The sequence below is a fragment of the Nyctereutes procyonoides genome, unplaced genomic scaffold (assembly GCF_905146905.1).
Source record: "Nyctereutes procyonoides isolate TBG_1078 unplaced genomic scaffold, NYPRO_anot_genome, whole genome shotgun sequence".
NCBI lineage: Eukaryota > Metazoa > Chordata > Mammalia > Carnivora > Canidae > Nyctereutes > Nyctereutes procyonoides.
Genome location: NW_026575126.1, coordinates 39,916,777 through 39,938,034, shown reverse-complemented (window position 1 = coordinate 39,938,034; position 21,258 = coordinate 39,916,777). Strand labels below are relative to the sequence as shown.

The window sequence follows — 21,258 nt, the reverse complement described above, 5'->3', positions numbered from 1 at the left end:
TCTTCGCAGGGAATTACGATAGCATTTACTGAGTTAGTCATCAGGGTAGGGTGCGGGACGGAGAAAATCTGAGGCATGGCAACATCTTCGGGGGCTGGGCTTGGCCTGCCCAAGCACACGAAGGCACATGAGGCGCTGTGCCTTGTGAGGCTCCTAAATGCTACTAGTGGCGCCTTCCACTTCTCTATCTACAGCCTCTTGGGGCGCAGTATGTGTAAAAAAGATTATAAGTGAAGGCAGTTCAAGTTCTTTGGAAGAAGAGCAACCTTGATCCAGTTTTTTTTTAAGTTTTTTTTTTTTTTTTTTTATTCCTGTGAACAGGTTCACTCCTTTGGTGGAGTACTGGAGTATTGAGTCACACAATTACATCTTCCAGATTCAGCAATTCCTAGGAAATTTGGAACTTCTCCCACTCCACCTGTAGGTAAAACCTCAGAGGCTTTCGACAGGCTCAGTTGATGTCAGATGCCACTCCTGGGGTGGGGGTTGTGGGGGGAGGGGGGTCTTGTAATGAATAGCTGCACCCGAGCCAGAGGAGTTTAGAGGGGCTAGATCACAAAGGAAGAAGATGCATTCAGAAGAAATACTGGAAACTAAAAGCATACATCAAGCCAGTCAATTCTCCACACTATGTATCCTGGTGGTGGTAGGGAGGAGGGTGTAAATGATGAAGGGGTTAATCCAGAGGTACCTACCGGGAAGGTGGCTCTGATTCTTGAGGGGAGGGAGGGCGAGGAACAAGACCCTGGCATATGGTGAACACGAGAAAGAACAGCTGGACTACACTGTGAAAGTAGTTTGGGAAATTCATGAGCACACACCAGTCTGGCTATAGAGAAAGCTGTTTGGGTATTTCCAGTGCTTTAGATCCTCAGATTGTAGAGGGAGCAAAGGAAGAGGACAGAAGGTACATCATGAGAAGCAGAGGGAAGGAATGGGAGATAACTTTATGCTTTTGACCATTTCCTGCAGCCTCCCTTCCAAGTCGAGTCTTTTCCAACTGTGATTGTGCACCACTAAGCTATTCTTATGTCTTTCTGATTCTAGAAAGACTTTCACCGGTGTCCAGGAGACTGGCTTCCCCATGATGTGAGAAGAAATGGAATCTGATCTCCAGGGTAGAAGTGGCTACCAGTCAGCCAGTTTGCTGAAGCAAATCATGGCTGCACCAAGGAGTCCCCAGGCATACCCATTCCCATGCAAGAACTGCTCACAGGGACAGAAATCAACCTTTCACAGCAACAACCCCAACCCCGAAGCTTCCCGCCAGCACTTCAGGCAGTTCTGCTGCCAGGAGGTAGCTGGCCCCCATGAAGCTTTCAGCAAGCTCTGGGAACTCTGTTGTCAGTGGCTAAGGCCTAAGATACATTCAAAAGAGCAAATGCTGGAGCTGCTGGTTTTGGAGCAGTTTCTGACCATCTTGCCGGAGGAGATCCAGACCCGGGTGAAGGAGCAACATCTAGAAAATGGTGAATAAGCTGTGGCTCTGGTTGAGGATATACAGACTGGGTCTGGACAACAAGTGAAAAGAGACATTCAGAACCTGGTGAGTTCAGTAATGAAGAACTGAATGAGAAACACAGGAATCTGGTTAGTGCAGAGAGCCCAGTGGAGAAATGCACAGTAGCCCTCCACCACCCACCAGAAACTATGCATTACCTAGGGTGGTCCTGTGTTCTGTATCTATAGGGAGAATTTCTCATTTGCTGCAATAATGTAGACACTGATAAATTCAGTGAATGTTTAGGGTCCCTAATACAGATGTAAAAGCTCAGATAGCTCCAACAGAAGGCCAGGGAATGGCCAACTATCCCTCACTCAGGAGTAGGGGAATGAGTTGGTGAATTAAAACCCAGAGTCTCCTGCTGAGAGGTTCCCTGAGTGCAGATGCCATGTGTTCAACAGTTAAGTTGTATCAGAGCTGCTCCTGCTGCCGGGTTTCAGGGGTCAGTATGGGGCAGGTGATGCTTTCACAAAGTATGCACTTGTCAAAGAGAGACTAGGTCTGACATCCAGTCAGCGTAACCATATTGTCCTTTTAGGAGAAGGGAGGTGAGAAAGGCACAGAAGGACAAAAGGAACATGGCTTTGGTTGTGGGATTTGTGGGCAGAAGACAAGTGAGATCCCAGAGTCTGAGAGAGGCACATAGTAATGAGGAGTGTGGGTCAGAGGGACGCTGTAGCCTGAGAGCCTCTGGTCACCAGGAAGCAGCTCGCTGGGTGCAGAGACTGCATGGCTGCAATGGGAGATGCTGGCTTCCATCCTCAGGGACGAGGGAGACCTGTCCTTGGGCTGTGGGAGGAAGAGTGGTGCTGACATAATGTGGAGAAGGCAGAGCCGTGTGGTGGGGACACATTAGGGTCCGAACTGAGGAAGTTCATGAAGGATCCATGGGATTGGGATAGTAACAACTGGGAGGGAGGGGAGCCGGGCAAGCAGTAGCACATGCGTGGAGGCAGAGTTGTTTGGAGAGGAGCGGGAGCCCCTGCATGCTGATAGTCATCCTGCTCCAGATCCCCTCGCCCTCTCTCTGTGGTGACGGTCTCTCCTGTGACACCCACATTTCACAGCCAAGCTGTTCATAGGAGCAAACGGTATAGGATTGTAAGGGTTAAAGAGTGACCTAAAATCTCTCTGGAATGTGAAAGGCAGAGCATGAAACAGGTGAGCAAGAAGTGGAGGTGAGAGGGAGCAGGGGAGGTTGGCAGCACTTGCCAGGACGCCAGCTGCCGCTGTGTACCACCCCTCAGTCACTTGAAGAACAGTTGTAAGCTTGGGACGTAAGGGATGCAGGTGGCTCTGAGGGACCCAGGGAGCATTGAGGTACCTGCAGTGTGTCACGTATTGGGGATTTCCCAGTGAACAGGGCAGGCGTGGTCCCTGGCCCGCAGGAGCCCACACTCCATGGGGGAAAGGGACAACAAGCAAAGGAAAGCAGACACTTTCAGAGAAGTGCTCTATGGGACCGAGCCAGCTGCTGTGCTGGAGAATGACTGGGGGGGGGGGGGGGGCACGGCAGACAGGAGTGGGCGTGGCATCTCCGAGGGAACACTGGAGCTGAGCTGAGGGAAGGAGCAGCTGTCTCAGGAGCCTCAGGGGGCAGAGCATTTGGCACGCTTGGCAGGGAAGTGAGGGTTGGCTTTAGGATCCAGGAGAAGAGGTGTAGGGCAGAAGGCAATGTCAACAGGGACAGTATGAGCTGAGCTTTAACAAGACCTATTAGGTTCTGTGTAGGCAGAGGGTGGATGACAGTCTAGCAGCAGAGTCCTGGAGCAGGCTGTGGGGTTCAGACAGGGCCCAGGGGAGGGCTTTCTCTTCTGCTGAGCCAACTGAGCAGATGTAGTGAGGCCCCGCACGTCGGGGGAGAGGCCCCACACGCAGTGGTGGCAGCAGTGTGCCGTACAGGAGGCTGACGTGCTCTCCTGCAGCAGATGTGCTCCCTGGTCAGCTTTGGCCACGCCACTACTCTGCTCGGTGCTTTCAGGTAATGGTCTTAGTCACTAGAGACCAGGTGAATGAGACCAAATTCTATTCTTTATTATTATCCTTTTTTAAGTTACAAGGGCCCTGAGAGTATTTCTCTTCTGCTTCCTTATGTCCCATGTCGTTTCCTAATGCCACTCATAGGGCTTTACAGTCCATGAGGCAGGGATTTATAGTGACAGGTGATGGGTTCTGTTCTCAGGTCTTAGATTCTGAGGACTGGAAAGTGCTGAACGAAGAGACAACCCTGTTGGGAGCAGCTAGAGAGTCCCCGAGATCCCACCTGAAACAGGTTCATCCAGAGGAAAGCACCTTGGAAGGGTTATGGAGCTCACAACAAAGAGCAGGGGAACAGTCAGAAGGTAAGCAGAAGTCTCTGCCCTCATTGGGGGCTAGGGAGGAATGCAGGTCTAAGCTTGAGTAAGGTGCGGGGTTCTAGATTCAATGCTTTTAAAATAGTCACAAAACAAAATTTGAAATGCTACCTGAGGGTAATAGCACTTAGGGTGATTTCTTATGTGTCACCCTAATTCTCCTTTGCTACAATTTAATTCTATTACTTCTAAACCAGGTATATTCACTTCTGTACAATTACCCTCACACACACACCAGCTTTTCATGTACTTGAGACAAAACCCCTTTCTCATCCAGCTTAATTTTTGGTGAGTCAGTAAGAGGGAGAAAGAGAATCGCAAGCGGTTTCCCAGCTGAGTGCAAACACGGATGTGGGGCTTGATCCCAGGACCTTCAGATCATGACCAGAGCCAAAGACAGATACTTAACGGACGAAGCTACCCAGGCTCCTAGAAAAAATTTCAAAACATTTTTTAACTGGAGTGAAATTCATGTAACAAAAATAACCATTTTCAAGTGAACAGTCCAGGAGCATTCAGCACACACGTTCACAAGGTGATACAATCACCACCTCTATCCAGTTCCAAAACATTTTCAGCCCCCCAAAAGGAAACCCTGGACCCATTGCAGAAGTTATTCTTTATTCTGTGGATTTGCTCGTTCTGAGATTTCTAAAAAGAGTATCCTACAACAAGTGACCTTCCCTGCCTGCTCTCCCTCACTGAGCAGATGTCAAGCCTGCATCACTACTTTGCTCATTTCAAGGCTGAATAATACTCCATTAGGGGGTCAGACCAAGGTTCTGTCTTTCTACATCTCTTCCAGTGAAGCACTGTGGTTGTACACGTTTCAAGACCACCCACAACCACTGCTGCCTTGTAAGCTTCCATTATAGGGTGATCAGTAACTTATTTTTAAAATTTTACTTATCTAAGTAATCTCTACACCCAACCTGGGGCTCAAACTCCAACTTCAAGATAGTCACATGCTCTTCTGACTGAGTCAGTCAAGCGGTACGCCTATTCAGTAAGTTTTCTTTACTTAATCCAAATCCTAGAGGAAAACATTACATATTCACACTGTTTGTGTTGTCTACCTTCCGTTTGTGGATTGTCTACCTTCCGTTTATGAAATGGAAAAGTGTCTAACAGGTCTATTTGTTATAGTGTTTTCTAAGCAGATGAAACAATGAGTATCAGTATAAATCCTAGCATTTTTTTTTTTAAATTCTTGGAAACATTGCCACCCTCTGGCGTGTGGCTTCTGAGACTTTGGGGTTGAGTGTGAAGGGGGGCAGGACTAACCATGTGCCTGATTTCCATTTCTGCTGCTCATCCTGCCTTCAGGCTGCTCAGATCCCAAGTACTGTAACCTCCTCAGGATCACATCTTGTGGTGTCCTCTGAGGCTCCATTAATAAGTCAACAAAACAACCATTTCCTTACTAGATTCTTAAAGAGGGATTTCAAGAACAGAATATATATGCTAGTGTGAAAAAAAATAAAAGGCTTGAGTTACTGTGCTATTTTGAGTACTAGGGTCATCTCTGGGTGGTGGGGCTCAGAGCTCAAGCCCTTCATTTATTTATTTTTTTTCCTATAACCTGTATACACTGCTTTATTTTTTTAAAGATTTTATTTATTTATGAGAGACACCGACAGAGAGAGACAAAGACTTAAGCAGAGGAAGAGGCAGGCTCTATGCAGGAAGCCCAAGGTGGGACTCTAATCCCCGAACTCCAGGGTGATGCCTTGAGCCAAGGCAAATTCTCAACCACTGAGCCACCCAGGCATCCCATATACTGCTTTAGAATGAAACAAAAAATCTTTTTAAATAAACAGCTATTATACCAATGATCTGTTGAAAGGAGCCTTTCAACAGAGGGCACTGGCACTGGCAGTGGTCCTCAGACTTCATTATACTCGTACTCACTTGGGGGGCATGCCTCCCGCCCCCTTGCCCAGAGCTTCAGATTCAGTGGGGGGAGGTGGAGCCAAGGAAGATGCCTTGTGACGGGTTCCCAGTGCTGCTGGACTGTGACCGCACTCAGAGCCCCTGCTCGTGGCAGCTGCCTTCCACCAGAGACTGTTTTCTCCCCAGCCTGGCTATTGGCACAGGCTCCCAGGAACCTGGCCCAGAAGAAGGGTTTTGAGACCAGGAGACAGGCACTGGCTTTGGGCAGCTGGGGCCCAGGTGAGGTGTGCTTGATGCATGTTGTCTCCTGAGGTTCCCATTTCACTCTTAAGCCCAAGCCCCTTCCTCCCCAAGATGTTAGAAAGATCATGAGGTCCACACACTGGCACACCTTTGCTTGCTGTCTATCCATCTGATGTCTCCACGTGGCCCTTTGCTCCCCCTGGTGCTTCCCAGGGAGGAAGCCTGTGGTCCCATCTCTGCCCCATGCCAGGCAACAGCAGTGCTGTTTTATGGGTAGCAGCGGCCCCCCATGTTGTTACAGGGACCGGTCCCATGTGAGGACAGAGCCGGATCCCTCTGTCAGGAAGGACAGACGCACGTGGGCTTTGCACAGAGGGCCATCTACAAGGGGGTGACATGGAAGAAGGACAGAAAGAACTCTCTGGGTAAGGAGGTCCCGTCCCACAGGTCCAGGCTGGCTGTGTTCATTTGCTAAGAGAGAGACATAGACCAGAAGATGCAAGAGTGAAGGCCACAGACAGGAGTGTGGAGACTGTTGGGGCGAGGGAAGCAGGAGACAAACAGGGAGAGTCTGAGCGTAGGAAGGACACGCAGACTGTAGGAAAGGTAAAGCTAGGCGCCAGAGGGGTGAGGACAGGGCGGACAACACCTGTGACAGGGAGCGGGAACAAGGCGGGGGCAGGACGCAGGAAGCAATGGGGACTGAGTGCGGAGGTAAAGCCTGCGGCCGCGTGTAGCTTAAAAGAACGCTGAAAAGAACGAGGCACCATCCGAGGGACACCACAGCGACGCGAGTGAACGTGCGCTCACACACCTTGGAGAGCATTCCCGATGGGCAGGGGTGAGCCTGGCATGCACCTGAGCTGTGCTGCTGTGCTACTAGGCCCAGACCTTCAGGAGGCAGCCAGCCCTTGCAGGGTGTCACACCAGGAGAGCCACACGCCCTCAGGAATTACCCCAACTGTGGACATGGGCGAGCATCACAGGTCACACAGGTCACCTCACGAGAAATGGGGGGGAGGGGATTCAGGAGAAAGAGAAACAAAAGGGCGGCTCTGGTAAATACTCCACAACCCCTTATCATCAGAGGATGGCCTTTCCATTCTGCTGAACGTCTGTGTTTCAGGAGAGGAGCCCACTGTGGTGGCTTCCCAGGGATGGCAGCGCACAGTCGTGGCAGAGCTGCACAAACCACGTGTCACCTCCTGGGCTGCTAACCTTACTTACCGTGTGGGATGCAGGCCCCTGTATGTCATCGTGTCCCCTGTCCTTGTACAGCAGGCGGGCCCTGCGGCGATGCACCCAAGCCAGTCTTGGCCATCGTCTGGAATGCTCAACATCATGAGGAACTCCAGACTCCTCAGCACAGCCAGCCCGACAGGGTGGTGGCAGAACGACTCGGGGAGCAGGGCCTTCTGCGGGCCCCAGGGCAGTCTCACACCAAGTTCAATGGCCTGGGGTCGAGGTACCACAAGGGGAGGGGAGGCCGTGTGCCCGAGCCCTGTGTCCTTTCTGAGAAGTGCATGCCCTCTCAAGCTCCTGGGCCTCTGCACCCAAGGAGGCAAGCTGTGATATTCCTGGCCGGGAGGGAAGGGCAACGGAGGCTGGAGAGCTGAGCCAGCAGGAGGGCGAGCCCATGGAGGCTGGAGAAGGGGCCTGGACAGATGGTCCAGGGATGGAAAGACTTCCAGGATCCTGACCGGGAAGGAGGCCTCACCTGCCAGTCCTGTTCCCATACACATGGGTAGCACTGCTGGCTCTGACCGCCAAGGTACAGCTGGGAAGTCCACCCAGAGTCCCTCAGGCCAGCACTTGAGAGGGAGCTGCCTCTGCTGCTGCCATGCTCAGTGCCCTGCGGGCCGACCCTTGTTTCCTTGCCCTCCAGTGACAGTCCGCCTCCACCACATCTTCCACGGAGTACGTGGTGTTTTTCCTGTGCAGCTCCTTTCCTTGGTTTTCTCAGACTGCCACAGGCCTCCAGCCTGGACTCTGTCCCCTTCTCCTCCAGCATCACCCTCCTTTCTTTTTTTTTTTTTTTTTTTAATTTTTATTTTATTTATGATAGTCACACAGAGAGAAAGAGAGAGGCAGAGACACAGGCAGAGGGAGAAGCAGGCTCCATGCACCGGGAGCCCGATGTGGGATTCGATCCTGGGTCTCCAGGATTGTGCCCCGGGCCAAAGGCAGGCGCCAAACCGCTGCGCCACCCAGGGATTCCTGCCTCTCTCTCTCTCGAATGAATGAATGAATGAATGAATAAATAAATAAAATCTTCAAAAAAAGACTCCTTTTAGGTATTTCCTTTATGCTGCTTTAACTCTAACTTTCCTCAATGCTCTGTTCCTTCTCCACAGTCCAGTGTCTTTGTTCCCTCAGGTCTTGAGATCAAGAACAAAACTAAAAAGGAGAATCGGAAATGGGATGGTTTGGGGCAAGCAGAAGCGAAGAAGACCCTATGGAGAAAGTCTAGTGAGACGTTTTGGCGCCCTGAGCCCAAGAGAGGCCAGAAAGGCGAGCCTCTGCTAAGAGGGCAGTGGAGACACCCTGCGAGGGAGCAAGAGGGGAGACCCCCATCCCAGGAGAGGTGGAGTCAGCAGATACTCCGTGCTGGGGACAAGGCCTGTGCCCATGTCCTAAGCCTGGGAGATGGCTCTCGGGGCTCTCCCTGTCTCCACCAGCCAGTCGCCCAAGTGGAGAAATCATCGAAGTGCCAGCAGTGTGGGAAAAGCTTTAGTCGAGGTTCTTACCTCGTTCGGCACCAGAGAATCCACACAGGAGAGAAGCCTCACATGTGCAGGGAATGTGGGAAAGGCTTCAGCGAGCGCTCCAACCTCACTGCCCACCTAAGGACACACACGGGGGAGCGACCCTACCACTGTGGGGAGTGTGGGAAAAGCTTCAACCAGAGCTCCAGTCTCATCGTACACCAGAGGACCCACACTGGGGAGAAGCCTTACCAGTGCACCACCTGTGGGAAGAGATTCAACAACAGCTCCCAGTTCAGTGCTCACCAGCGAGGCCACACAGGGCAGGGCCCCCACCCGTGTGCACAGTGTGGGAAAAGCTTCAAGAGCAGCTCCCGTGCCAGTGCCCAGCAGAAGACACACGCGGGGGGGGGGGGGAGCCCTCCACGTGCTCTGGGTGTGAGAAAAGCTTCCCCAAGAACCCTGTCCTCACCCGCCAGCAGGGGGCACACTGAGAAGACACACTCACACCCCAAGGAGGGACACGGGCTACCAGGGTGTAGGAAAGCCAACATATCAGTTCTGTAGTTTGAGTCTCTCCTGGAACTTCCATTGGTTTCTGGATGGGGCCTACAAGTATCCTAAACCAATACAGACAACTAGCAGCTGCCCTAGGTCCTTCTACCTCAGAAGAGGTCCTGCTTTGTATCCCAGCCACTCACAGAAGAGGAAAGCAGGAAGGATGGATTAAGCCACAGGGGACAGCTGCTCTAAGTGACTTACTCTCAGAGCAAGCATGGTATCTGGGTTCCTCTTTCTAAGATTTCTCATCTACATCACCCCCATCCAGGTTCCTGCTTCCTTGTCAGTTATATTTAACGGTTTCTACAGGTTTATATGCATTACTATTTCTAATGAAAATAAAGGTGTTCCCCCTTCCACTCTCTTAACCTTTGGTGCTAATTTTCTGTGTTAGAAACTTCATCTTCGGGGATCCCTGGGTGTCTCAGTGGTTTAGCGCCGGCCTTTGGCCCAGGGTGCGATCCTGGAGTTCAGGGGTCGAGTCCTGTGTCGGGCTCCCAGCATGGAGCCTGCTTCTCCCTCTGCCTGTGTCTCCCTCCCTCTCTCTCTGTCTCTGCCTATCATAAATAAATACATAAATACATAAATAAATACATAAATAAATCTTAAAAAAAAAAGAAACTTTATCTTCAGGGTGCATAGGTAGCTCAGTCAGTTGACTCTGACTTCAACTCAGCTTATCACCCCGGGGTCCTGGGATCGAACCCTGCAACGGGCTTCCTGCTCAGCCATGAGTCTGCTTCTCCCTTTGACTCTGCCTCTCCCACCACTTGTTCCCTTGAGCTCACTCTGAAATGAATAAAATCTTAAAAAAAAAAAAAAAAGGAAATCCTCACATAGAGGCACAGAGGTCTTGAAGGATCCAAGGGTAGACCCTTCCTCAGCTCAGTATGATATGCAGAGAAGCAGCAGCTTTTTGGGGGCCACCGACCCCCAATGGCTCCCATGCTGAGAGGGGACACCACAAGTGTAAGAAGACCCAAGAAGAAGGAAGGGGGTTGATGAGTACTAAGAAACAATCTATAACTCACTGATTCTGAAGAGACTTAGATATTTCCTTCTCTGAAATTCAATGCATAAAACCTGGTAAAAGGTGAGCATGTTGTCTCAGCTCCTGGCCTGTGCAACCCAGATGTTAGTACCTTGTCCAGGTATGGTGAGAGCGAGTGTCATGGTTTCTGCCGCAGTCTTTTTGAGGATTTAATAAGAGCAAAGAACAATATTCTACCTCCAAACCCCCCTCCCTTCAAAAAATTTAATTTGGGGAAGCAAAGAGAAGTAAGGTAAATCCTAGGAATGCATGTCAGTGTTTCCTACAGTAGAACCTTGCCTGGGCCCCCCACATTTCCCTGCACACACTGTCCCCAGCACGGCCCTCACGACAGCCTGTTCAGCGCAGTTCCCAGAGTCCCAGACTTCATTCTGCTCTACACAGACTGGTAAAAAGAATACTTTTCCAGAGCCTAGGGGAAGGCAAACAGATGGGCTTCACTGAACATCATGGCGGGGAACAGAGGGACAGCCCAGAATGGATCAATTAGGGAAGGCTTTGGAGGCCTCCTCCAAGAGCTAGTTTTTCTGAATGAGGAAATGGAGGTCAATAGAAAGAATAAGGAATGCAGATGCCAATGAGGCTTCTCTAGAAGGCTCCTCCCACTCCCAGGGTATTGTGGGCAGGGAGTTGGGGGCAACTGCTGCCTGCCACCCTGTGGAAGGAGGGGGCTGCCCCCTCCACTCATTTCATGCTCCAGTCAGCTGTGCAGACAAGAGAAGTCAGTAGCAGAGCTCCTAACTCCTGCCTGTCAACTGCCCCAAATAGTCTAGAGGAGACAGGTAGGAGCTGGAGAACACATTCCTTTACTCCCTCCTTCAAGAGATACTTGATTACATGGAAGGGCTGAAAAAAAAATCTTCCAGGAAATGCTGGACCGGTGCCCCGAGGGGAGACGGGGTGGCGCACCGGCCACCTACTCCCTATGGCTCCCCAGAGGGGCGAGGCCCGGCTTGCGGCCACTCGTGGTCTTCGAGGCCACAGCTGCAGGGGAGAAGGAGGAGCCGCAGCGCTCGGGGCCTTCCCAACAGAAGTCAGCTTCACACAGTCCATTCACCAGCCGCGCCATCTTAGCCAGCGCGCTGCACCGGAAGCGGCCGTGCGGCATGCCGGAAAGCTTGGAAAGCCCGCCGCATGCGCACCAGAAAGGCCTCAAGGAGCGGAGCGGAGGACGCAGGCGCGAGCTAAGGAGCGTCAAAGTCGTCTGGTTCCCGCCCTTCCACTAACCAACCGCCATTCTTCCCGAGGAATCGGCGCGTGGTAGCCGCTGGCGTCCTGTCCTCAGCCAGTCAGACTGCGGGGGAACTCGGGCGGAGCCCTTGGCGTTTGTCCGCTCCCTGTTGCTCACTGCTCTTCTGTTGGCCGGCGCTTCCGCTGCTTGGCTTCGGCGGGTTTTCCTTCGCCTCAGGTACAGGCGTTGCAGCGGACATTGTCCAAGGCCGTCAACGTGCTGTTGGTGTGCTGGGCGCAGTGCTAGCACAGTGGGGGCGCGTTCACTCTACGTAATCCTCACCACGGTCCTGTGAAGTCAGTAGTATTGCCGTTTTCATCCTCCAGAAGAGGAAACGAAGACTTTCTCCGTGACTACCGTGACGAAAGTAAGCTTTCCAACCCGGCGTTTTCTTCCTCGTGTCGTTCTTAATACTCGTGAGTACCACAAGTCCTTCTTAGGTGAAAAAGTCTCCCCGTTCCTTATTTCCGAACCACAGTCTCCCGCCAGAGGAAATAACTGTTACTTGTCTGTATATCTTTCTGTACCTTCCTGTGCAGTTTTGCCAAATCCTGAAGGTTTTCTTTCTTTCTTTTTTTTTTAAGATTTTATTTATTTATTCCTGAGAGAGAGGGAGACAGAGAGACAGAGACACAGGCAGAGGGAGAAGCAGGCCCCACGCAGGGAGCCCAACGTCGGACTCTCTCGGGGGTCTCCAGGACCACGCTCTGGGCTGAAGGCAGCGCTAAACCACTGAGCCACCCGGGCTGCCCTCTTGAAGGTTTTCTATTTCAATATTAACGACCACACCTTTTAACCTGAGGTTGTTTCATGTAGTCATGTACCACAATATATCCAATCAATCATTTCCATTTTGGTGGACTTTGAAATACTTTTCTAATTTTATGTGTCTGTCCCATCCTTGATTTGGGATATTCTGAATATATTTTGAAGAGGAAGCTGATAGATTGGGATGTGGAATTTGAGGGGCGTAACAGTGGAGACTTCTCCGTGGTCTCTCTGCCCTTATCCTGGATTGTTCATTCATCCATCATTTATGAAGACACTGGTAGCCCAGTGAAGGAGTATACTGGATCAGGGTATAAATAGAGGGAGGTGGGAAGTGAAATAGACTGATTAACCTCCCTCCAAAAGCCTCCACTTTGATTATTATTATTTTTTAAAATTTTTAGTTATTTATTCATGAGAGACACAGAAAGAGAGAGAGGCAGAGACACAGTCAGATGGAGAAGCCGACTCCATGCAGGGAGCTCTATGGGGGACTTGATCTGGGAACTGGATCCCAGGACTCCAGGATCATGCCCTTGGCGGAAGGCAGGCGCTAAACCTTGGAGCCACCCAGAGATCCCTTTCATCTTGTTTATATATAACACGGGAACAGTTTCCACAAAGCACTCCCCCACACATAACCTATATGATTTTTACAGTGTTCCTGCCTGGTATTCTATTCACTTTACAGGTAATGAAAAGGAGGGCTGAAGAGCTCAGATCCACCAGTTACCATATCCCATTTTCTTCCAGAGTACTCAGAATGCCTCTTAGCTCCTCATGCCATAAATTGTCTAAGTTCTCTGCTGTCTCCCTAGTCAGAGACCAATGTAACCAGACAGCTACATGGACAGCTACATGGTTAGGAAAGAGAGAGAGGGTGTACGGGAGTGAGCGGAGAGTGATTGTAGAAGAAGCCCAGTATGTTTTACTGTGCCCCTAATGCCAAGTTAGATTTAAAGTATTCTGTGTTTCAATAGGGAGATCTTCATTACTGCAAAGTGTTTAAAGATTGCCTATTTTCCTCTTATTTCCTCCCAAGTTATTTATTAATGTAACTGGTTTGGCGAGATGATATGATTCCTCAGTCTCCTTGGTAGTTATATTTCTCATCAATGAATCCAGTGTCGTTCTCGTTTTATTTATTTGTATATTTTTTAAAAAGTTTTTATTAATTTATTCATGAGAGACAGACAGGCAGAGACACAGGCAGAGGGAGAAGCAGGCTCCATGCAGGGAGCCTGATGTGGGACTCCACCCAGGTCTCCAGGACCACGCCCTGGAATGAAGGCAAAGCTAAACCGCTGAGCCACCGGGGCTGCCCTCGTTCTGGTTTCATATATTAACTTAGGAGCTTATTAGTCTTTGCAATCCTGCTGTCTGAGAACTTCATCTACTCTAAGTGTGCTGACCAATAAAAATTCTGAACCAGCAAGTCTCTGGCCTTTGATAAATGCACCAAGATAATGCCAGTACTTGGGTAGTCCTGGAAACACACTTGAAATATTACTGAGTGGAAAACTGAGAAAAATAGGTCATGGCTCTGGTAGTAGGTGTGTATTCATTCCCATGGCAAGTCTAGTAACGTGCTGTATCGCATATGGGCATTCTGATTCCAATACCTGAGTTCCTCAAAGTGACTCATGGTGTGCTGGCTGACTTCCAGGAATGTGAAGCCTGAGAAAATAGATCTGGAGGCAGGGGACATCCTTTATGGATAGCTTATATGCTCTTAAACTTGCTTAAGGAATCTCAGAGCATCCCATAATTCAGTAATCATACTAATAATATATTCAAATGCTGGTAACAAATTTCATGGGTGGGACTTTGGAGGAGGTAAGTTAAATAAATAGTTTTGATTGAAAGGAAAAGTTCTTTTCTTCTCATTAAATAGTGGATGAAGCAGAAAGTGGCATGTAGACATAAAGGACAGGGTAAACAAGATGATAGAGGATAGGAAGTATGGGTAGACAGGCTGAAATACTGAGAAGAGACTGAGATGGAGAAAGGGAATGGAAAGTGTACAAAGATGACTTGTGTGAGTTTTCATTGGGGATTAATCATACCTGGTTTGATTTTCTGGAATAATAGCATCACTATATAAAGTTATTGCACACGGAACTGCTTTTTTTTAAAACTTTTTTTTAAATTTTTATTTATTTATGACAGTCACACACAGAGAGAGAGGCAGAGACACAGGCAGAGGGAGAAGCAGGCTCCATGCACCGGGAGTCCGACGTGGGATTCGATCCCGGGTCTCCAGGATCGCGCCCTGGGCCAAAGGCAGGCGCTATACCGCTGCGCCACCCAGGGATCCCCCACGGAACTGCTTTTTATTTTATCTTTTTTATAATTATTTTTTAAAGATTTTATCTATTTAATCACGATAGACATAGAGAGAGAGAGAGAGAGGCAGAGACACAGGCAGAGGGAGAAGCAGGCTCCACACAGGGAGCCCAACACGGGATTCGATCCTGGGTCTTCAGGATCACACCCTGGGCCAAAGGCAGGCGCCAAACCGCTGCACCACCCAGGGATCCACAAGAACTGCTTTTTAAAGTACAGAATTCTCTAGAAATACAAAGACATGTAATATTTATTACACTAAATAAATAACATGTGGACGACAAACGGTGCATTGAATTAGGTTTGTACTAAGTCAACAGCCTCTGACTGCTGATCAGATACACTCTTATCTGTAGTCCACGGGATTTTTCGTACATAGCATAGGATATTAGAAATAACACTAGCCATGTCTTAAAAGTTAGGGTTGTTGGGAACATGTCTTGGGTTTATGAGAGTTGGTACTCCTCATGTTCATTTGGCCAGAGTGAGAATGAGTAAAAGTAGATGAGAATATAAGTGATGGTGGAGTTTCCCTTCTCTCAGCCAAGTGATCTTCCCTTTCCCAGCAGCCTCCTTAGTGCTCCCTTTACCTCCCTATTTCTCAGAGTGTAGATGAGAGGGTTCACCATTGGTGTGACCACAGAGTAGAAGAGGGAAATGAATTTGCCCTGGTCCTGGTTGCTGGTCTTAGCTGGAAGGAGATACCCATAGATAGCTGAGCCATAGAAGAGCAACACCACCACCAGATGTGAGAGGCACGTATTAAAGGCCTTTCTCTGTCCCTCGACTGAGTGGATCTTCAGCACTGCCTGAGCTATGTAGCAGTAGGAGATCAGGATGACACTTAGTGGGACAGCAGTGAAGAAGGTGCAGACACCATTGAGCACAACCTCATTGAGACTCGTGTCTCCACAGGCCAGTTTGATCATGGCAGGTACCTCACACAGGAAGTTGTCCACCCTCCGGTGCCCACATAAGGGGAGCTGCAGAGTGAACGTTGACTGGATCACAGAGTTGCTCAAGCCACCCAGCCATGCAATGGCAGCCAGCAGCCAGCAGAGCCGAGGGTTCATGATGGTGGTGTAGTGCAGGGGCCGGCAAACTGCCACATAGCGGTCAAACGCCATCACCACAAGCAGGATACACTCAGTGGCCCCTAGCCAGAGGAAAACATAGAGCTGGGTCACACAGCCACCATAGCTTATGGTCTTATCTGGTCCCCATAAGTTGATCAGCATTTGCGGGACTGAGCTAGTAGTAAAAGCAAGGTCCAGGGTGGAGAGGTTGCTGAGGAAGAAGTACATGGGAGTATGGAGCCGGGCATCCAGCCAGGAAAGCAGGATAATGGTTGAGTTCCCAAGCAGAGTCAGTAAGTAAGAGAAGAGAATGACCATGAAAAAGATTATCTCCAGCTGGGGATGGTCAGATATACCCATCAGAACGAAACCCTCCAGGAAGCTGTCGTTGGCCTCTGGCATTCTGACTGTGCTCTTTCACTTGAAGAATCTGTCCAGGGAAAACCGCTGAGAAAAAGCAAGTAAGAAGAAGGTATTAGATAAGGCTGCTCTGCATCAGAGAGGGTCTGATAGTTTTCTGGGCATCATATTTAGGTACCAATTTAATGTTTGTGACTACAAACATTGACTGCAATCCCCGACCACTGTCTCACATGAGTGGAAACTTTACCCCTTCCAGTGTGAACTGTGAGCTGTTGCAGAATGAAAGAAGTGCCTTATGAAGAACAAAAGGATTAGAGATCTTCAGTTCAGCAAAGTGGTTACAACAGGGTAGAGGGAGTTGACCATTGGAATTACATGTAGAAAGTCTTAAAGTACACATTTACCAAGCCAAAGTTTTGAACTGTTCATGGGTGGAAGTAGACCCACTATATTTGGAAAAGCTCTCCAGAAGTTTCTGATAAACATTTCCCCATCTCTGCCAAATCCCTCCCCTCCCAGGTGAAAACCAGCGATCTACAAAGATGGAATTATGGAAGAATATGATGAGTCAATTAAATTATGGCAAAAAGTGAAAAGAGAGAATATATACTTATCAACTACAGAAGATACAAACATGTAAGTTAAGACGAGGTAAAAAAAAAAATAAGACGAGGTAAAATAAGGATAAATAAAACTTCACATAAACCTAGTAAGTTTAGTTGGAACAGGCTAAAGAAATAAATAGCAGTTATCCAAAGGGGGTTAAAATGCTTAAAGGGTACCAATTATTAGTAAAAGACTGGATGATTTCAGAGGGATCCTTGATGCTTTGAGTTATACGACCACCATCCCCAGTATAAACTGTAGAGTAATTCTAACATCTCACAAATATTAGATCTTGTTAATTAGGGCCAATAGCATCCTTCTGTCAATCCAGGTCAGGGATGATAAGGATTTCACAGGATGTTTCAACCTTCCTTCAACCTCTACCTTATACCTCAAGTGGAATTAGCTTTATCCTTTTCATTTAAAACTTAATGGAGCTGAGAAACTGAGCTACCATCTGATAGTGAGCCCATATTTCAGTTTAGAAGGTTTTTCTGAAATCCATCTCATACCTCCAGTAGTAGAAGTGTTTTTCCTCTTGTATCCATGTAGGAGGAAGAAACAGGCAGACACTGCCCATCACCCTCCTTTTTTTTTTTTTTTATTCATGAGAGACACAGAGAAGTCAGAGACATAGGCAGAGAGAGAAGCAGGCTCCATGGAGGGAGCCTGATGTGGGACTCGATCCCAGGACTCCAGGATCACACCCTGGGCTGAAGGCAGGTGCTTATCCGCTGAGCCACCCAGGCGTCTCCCCCTCCTTTTTTAAGATTTTATTTATTTATTCATGAGAGACAGAGATAGGCAGTCATAGGCAGAGAGTGAAGCAGGCTCCGTGGAGGGAGCCTGATGTGGGACTTGATCCTGGGAGTCCAAGATCACACCACCCATATTCTTCCATTAACTGTCTGGTAATTGGGTTCTTGATGCTTTGTGGCAGGTTAGGGATGCCAGAATGTCCTTCAGATGGTGCTCTGTGCATATGGAATGGGTTTTACCCAGGAACAAACCAACCAAAACAGAAAAGGAAAAGCCGTACCTAGAGTGGGAAGCTATCAACTTTGGTCACCAGACAATTCAGAAGGAAATGCCAGAACAGCCAGATTCTTGGCCTGAGCTTGACAAACTCCCCAAGGCAGCAGGACTGTAGCCTCAGGGTTATATTCAGCAACTCAGCTGCTCTTCAGGGTGTTTTCCTCCCTCAAAGGGTCTCTTCCCTTGGTTCTTACTTCTCCCATAATTTAGGAATGTTAAATTGATGCAGCACTACTTGCATTTTAAGAGGAACCTAGAGAGAATATGGAATGCAAAGGGCACGCCACTTATGGGGCACTTTTGCCAGGGGCATGCCGAGATAGGGGCTGTTTGGGTACAGAATGAGTTTCAGGAATGGCTCATATGATGATGGGTAGATGGTTTCCATCTTGGCCTGGCTGTGAATTTGGTTTGAATGTTCAGGATATTGAGAAAAGCAGCCACGACTTGTGTCCCAATTAGAATCCCGAATATTGTAATTGTCCACCTTCACCAAGTTTTCTGCCTGCTTCTCCTCTCAATTTCGCAACTGTGAACTGACTACTCGTGGATTAGGTGTCACAGCTGGACTTGGGCTGGGCCGCCTCCTATCATCAAAATTGCCCCTGAGCTCCCAGTTCTCAGCATCCAAGCTTTGCTTTAATAATAGCCTGAGGAAATTAAAGGGGAAGGGAATCATCAAAAGCAAGGAAACAAGCCCAATTCTAAATTCCCAATCCTGGTAGAGGAGTTTTGAGATATGTTTTAAATATTTCATTTATCTGGGAGATGGTTGGCAGTGATATACCAGAGAGCTCAGTTTGTGCCGGACTCTGCACGGAAGTTCAAAGTTAATCTTTCTTGAGCTCATGGTCAGAATGGGAAATGGGGTTTTCAGTGGAGAGTAAGATCGAGGCAGTATGGCAGACGAGAACCACAACACAACACAAACTGTGTAGATGAGAGAGTCTGAGATGAAATACGGACAAAATCTCTCCAGTCAGAAAGTGTAAGGTATTTGATGAGGTGAACAGGAATTTTATCCCCAAAGCTCAGAATTCGAGATTTAGAGATAAACGAGTTTGAATCTTAAAAGAGGTAAAATAGGACCAGTAAACCAAACGGTAACATAGTTCAAACTAAAGTTTTGGAAATAGTTACACCAAAGAGGCATCACAGTTAAGAAAAAAATACTTAAATTTAAGAAACGCCTGGGTGGCTCAGCATTTGAGCGTTTGGCATTGGCTCAGGAGGTGATTCCAGGATTGAATCCTACCATCGGGCTCCTTGCACAGAGTCTGCTTCTCCCTCTGCCTGTGTCTCTGCCTCTCTCTCTGTGTTTCATAAATAAATAAAATCTTTTTAAAACATTTAAGGTAAACTTATAAAGAGAAATTAAGGGAATAAATGCTGTCTGGAGGGGACTTTAACTTTAGTTAAAGTCAGGAAAGACAATCACACTCCCTTAAAATTCGTTTCTGATGCTACTATTAGAACAAAAATCCTGGCTGCATGGACCTGAGCGTGGTTCAAGTGGCAGCAGTTGTAATGAGCATAGGATCTCATCAAGGGCTAAATGTATGGTGGCATATCACATAGGTATACAAACTCAGAATGGAAATGTCTGGGTAGCATGGTATTCCAGGAGTAGCTCTCCAGTCTACATCTGTCTGCAAGCTGACAGCAGTTTGCCATGGGTGTCACCAAGGGAAAGCAGAGTGTTTGACATGAGGGCCAGGAGGGCTGCTCTCTGCCATGCAGTGCCCAGGCAGTTTCCTAGTGGAAGGTCTTACCTCATTTTCCTGATGGCTTAAGAGACATGGAGCATGTGCTGATTTTTACAGAGGAGGGAGCAGGATGAAATAGTTCCCATGGAGAATGGCCATACATTCCTTCTTTTAACAAGTGATTAAAGCAGGTGTGGTTTTGTTTTCTCTTCCAGTTAAGGTCTTCACAATCCTGAGGGGATTTTATTTTTTATTTTTTAAAAAATATTTATTTATTTATTTATTCATGATAGACACACACACACACACACACACACACACAGAGAGAGAGAGAGAGAGAGAGGCAGAGACACAGGCAGAGGGAGAAGCAGGCTCCATGCTGGGAGCCTGACTACTGAGGGCATTTTAAAGATGTGTCCATGCACAGCAGGTGCTCTCTTTATTTGTGAAAAGCAAAATGGGCTTAAGTTAAAAGCAAGAGAAATTATGACTGCACATTTTGAGATTTCAGCACGATAAAACACCGGTGATTGAGAGGAAGGTGTGCCTAGAAATTTGTGTGCCTGAGGGCTATACCCAAGTCTTCCCAGACCTCCTTCTGTTGAGGACACTGTTCCTAGGACTGGAGTGCATGCTAAAGAATTTTGTTTCTTTATTCTCATCAGACTAAGACTTTCCCAGCTCCTCTCCTGGATCATCATACAAATGACTTTGTTAAAGAGTCCGTCATTTGTAGCTTTACAATTTCTCTTCATAGTTCAAATAGGTTTGCTTCCTGTCTCTTCTCACAGCTGATGGAGAAGGTCACAGATGGGCTTGGGGCTCTAAGGCCATGTCACCTCCAACCCTTCTTCTGCGGGAAGATTGCAAAATCACCTCTAAAAAGCCATACATTTCACACTCTCTTTTCTCTCTCCTTTCCCCATGTTTGTTCCCCCTTTGCCTCTCATATACCTGAAGTCTCTATTAATGAAAGTGTTCAGATTGTTCGAGGAAATATACCTTTGGCTTCAGGAAGCTGCTGAATCCATCACACCATCCCTGGTGGACCACGAAGGAGAGAGAGAGAGGAATTAGTGAGGAGACTGAACTGTGCAGGGTCTCCTCAGCCCACTAGTTGGGAGCACAGGCTTTTATCTCTGGGGCTGGTGCTGGCCATCTGAGGAGCACTGGATCTGCCTCCTGGAAGCCCGACTGGCTCTGGCTCATTCTACAGAGCCCAAGGGGTCACACTGGTTCCCCATAGATAATTGGCACAAAGCATTTGTGTGGCCACCACATGGGGAAAAGGCTGTCCCGAAGAACCCACTCCATCTTTCACCTCAGTCCCGCCCCAAAGACACACTACTAATTGAATAGTAGTAAGAATAACCACATTCCTTAACTAATTACTAGTGATACATATATTTATCCTGCTCAAGGTACATTCGTATGATCTAACTCGGTTCTTAAAATGCTTTCTGGGGCACCCGGCTGGCTCAGTTGGAGCATAGGACTCCTGATCTCAGGGTTGTGCATTCAAGAGTCCCACTTTGGGTGTAGAGATTGCTTAAAAAGAAAATCTTTAAAATGCTTTCTATGGCAGTTGGAGCAGTGGTCTTATCCTCACTGTGTAGTTGGGTAAACTGAGCATGAAGTGGTTATATGACATGCTTAGTATTAAACAGCAGTCAGCCCAGTGTTTGTTTCCTCACTGGGCATAAATCAGCCACCCTGTGCAGAAGCAGTGAATATTTTTGACTCATCATCTGGGAGATGTCATCCTTGAGAGTTTTGCAGGAGGGAAGGAGGAGAAGGAATTCCCACTAACTCTGGC

The 21,258-nt window shown here is 48.3% G+C and overlaps 2 protein-coding genes across 2 annotated transcripts; one reads left to right on the top strand and one right to left on the bottom strand.

Annotated features, from left to right (window-relative positions):
• Positions 1–3,554: 3,554 nt before the first annotated feature.
• ZSCAN32 (zinc finger and SCAN domain containing 32) lies at positions 3,555–9,628 on the top strand. Its single transcript, XM_055339564.1, is given in 3 exon segments — positions 3,555–3,846; positions 8,371–9,107; positions 9,110–9,628. Coding segments are annotated over 3 exon segments (1,065 nt in total). The 5' UTR covers positions 3,555–3,602; the 3' UTR covers positions 9,194–9,628.
• Positions 9,629–15,195: 5,567 nt separating this feature from the next.
• On the bottom strand, positions 15,196–16,134 carry LOC129519227 (olfactory receptor 2C1). The gene has a single exon (XM_055339565.1). It carries the CDS (start codon positions 16,132–16,134, stop codon positions 15,196–15,198), a length of 939 nt encoding a protein of 312 aa, XP_055195540.1.
• Positions 16,135–21,258: the final 5,124 nt, after the last annotated feature.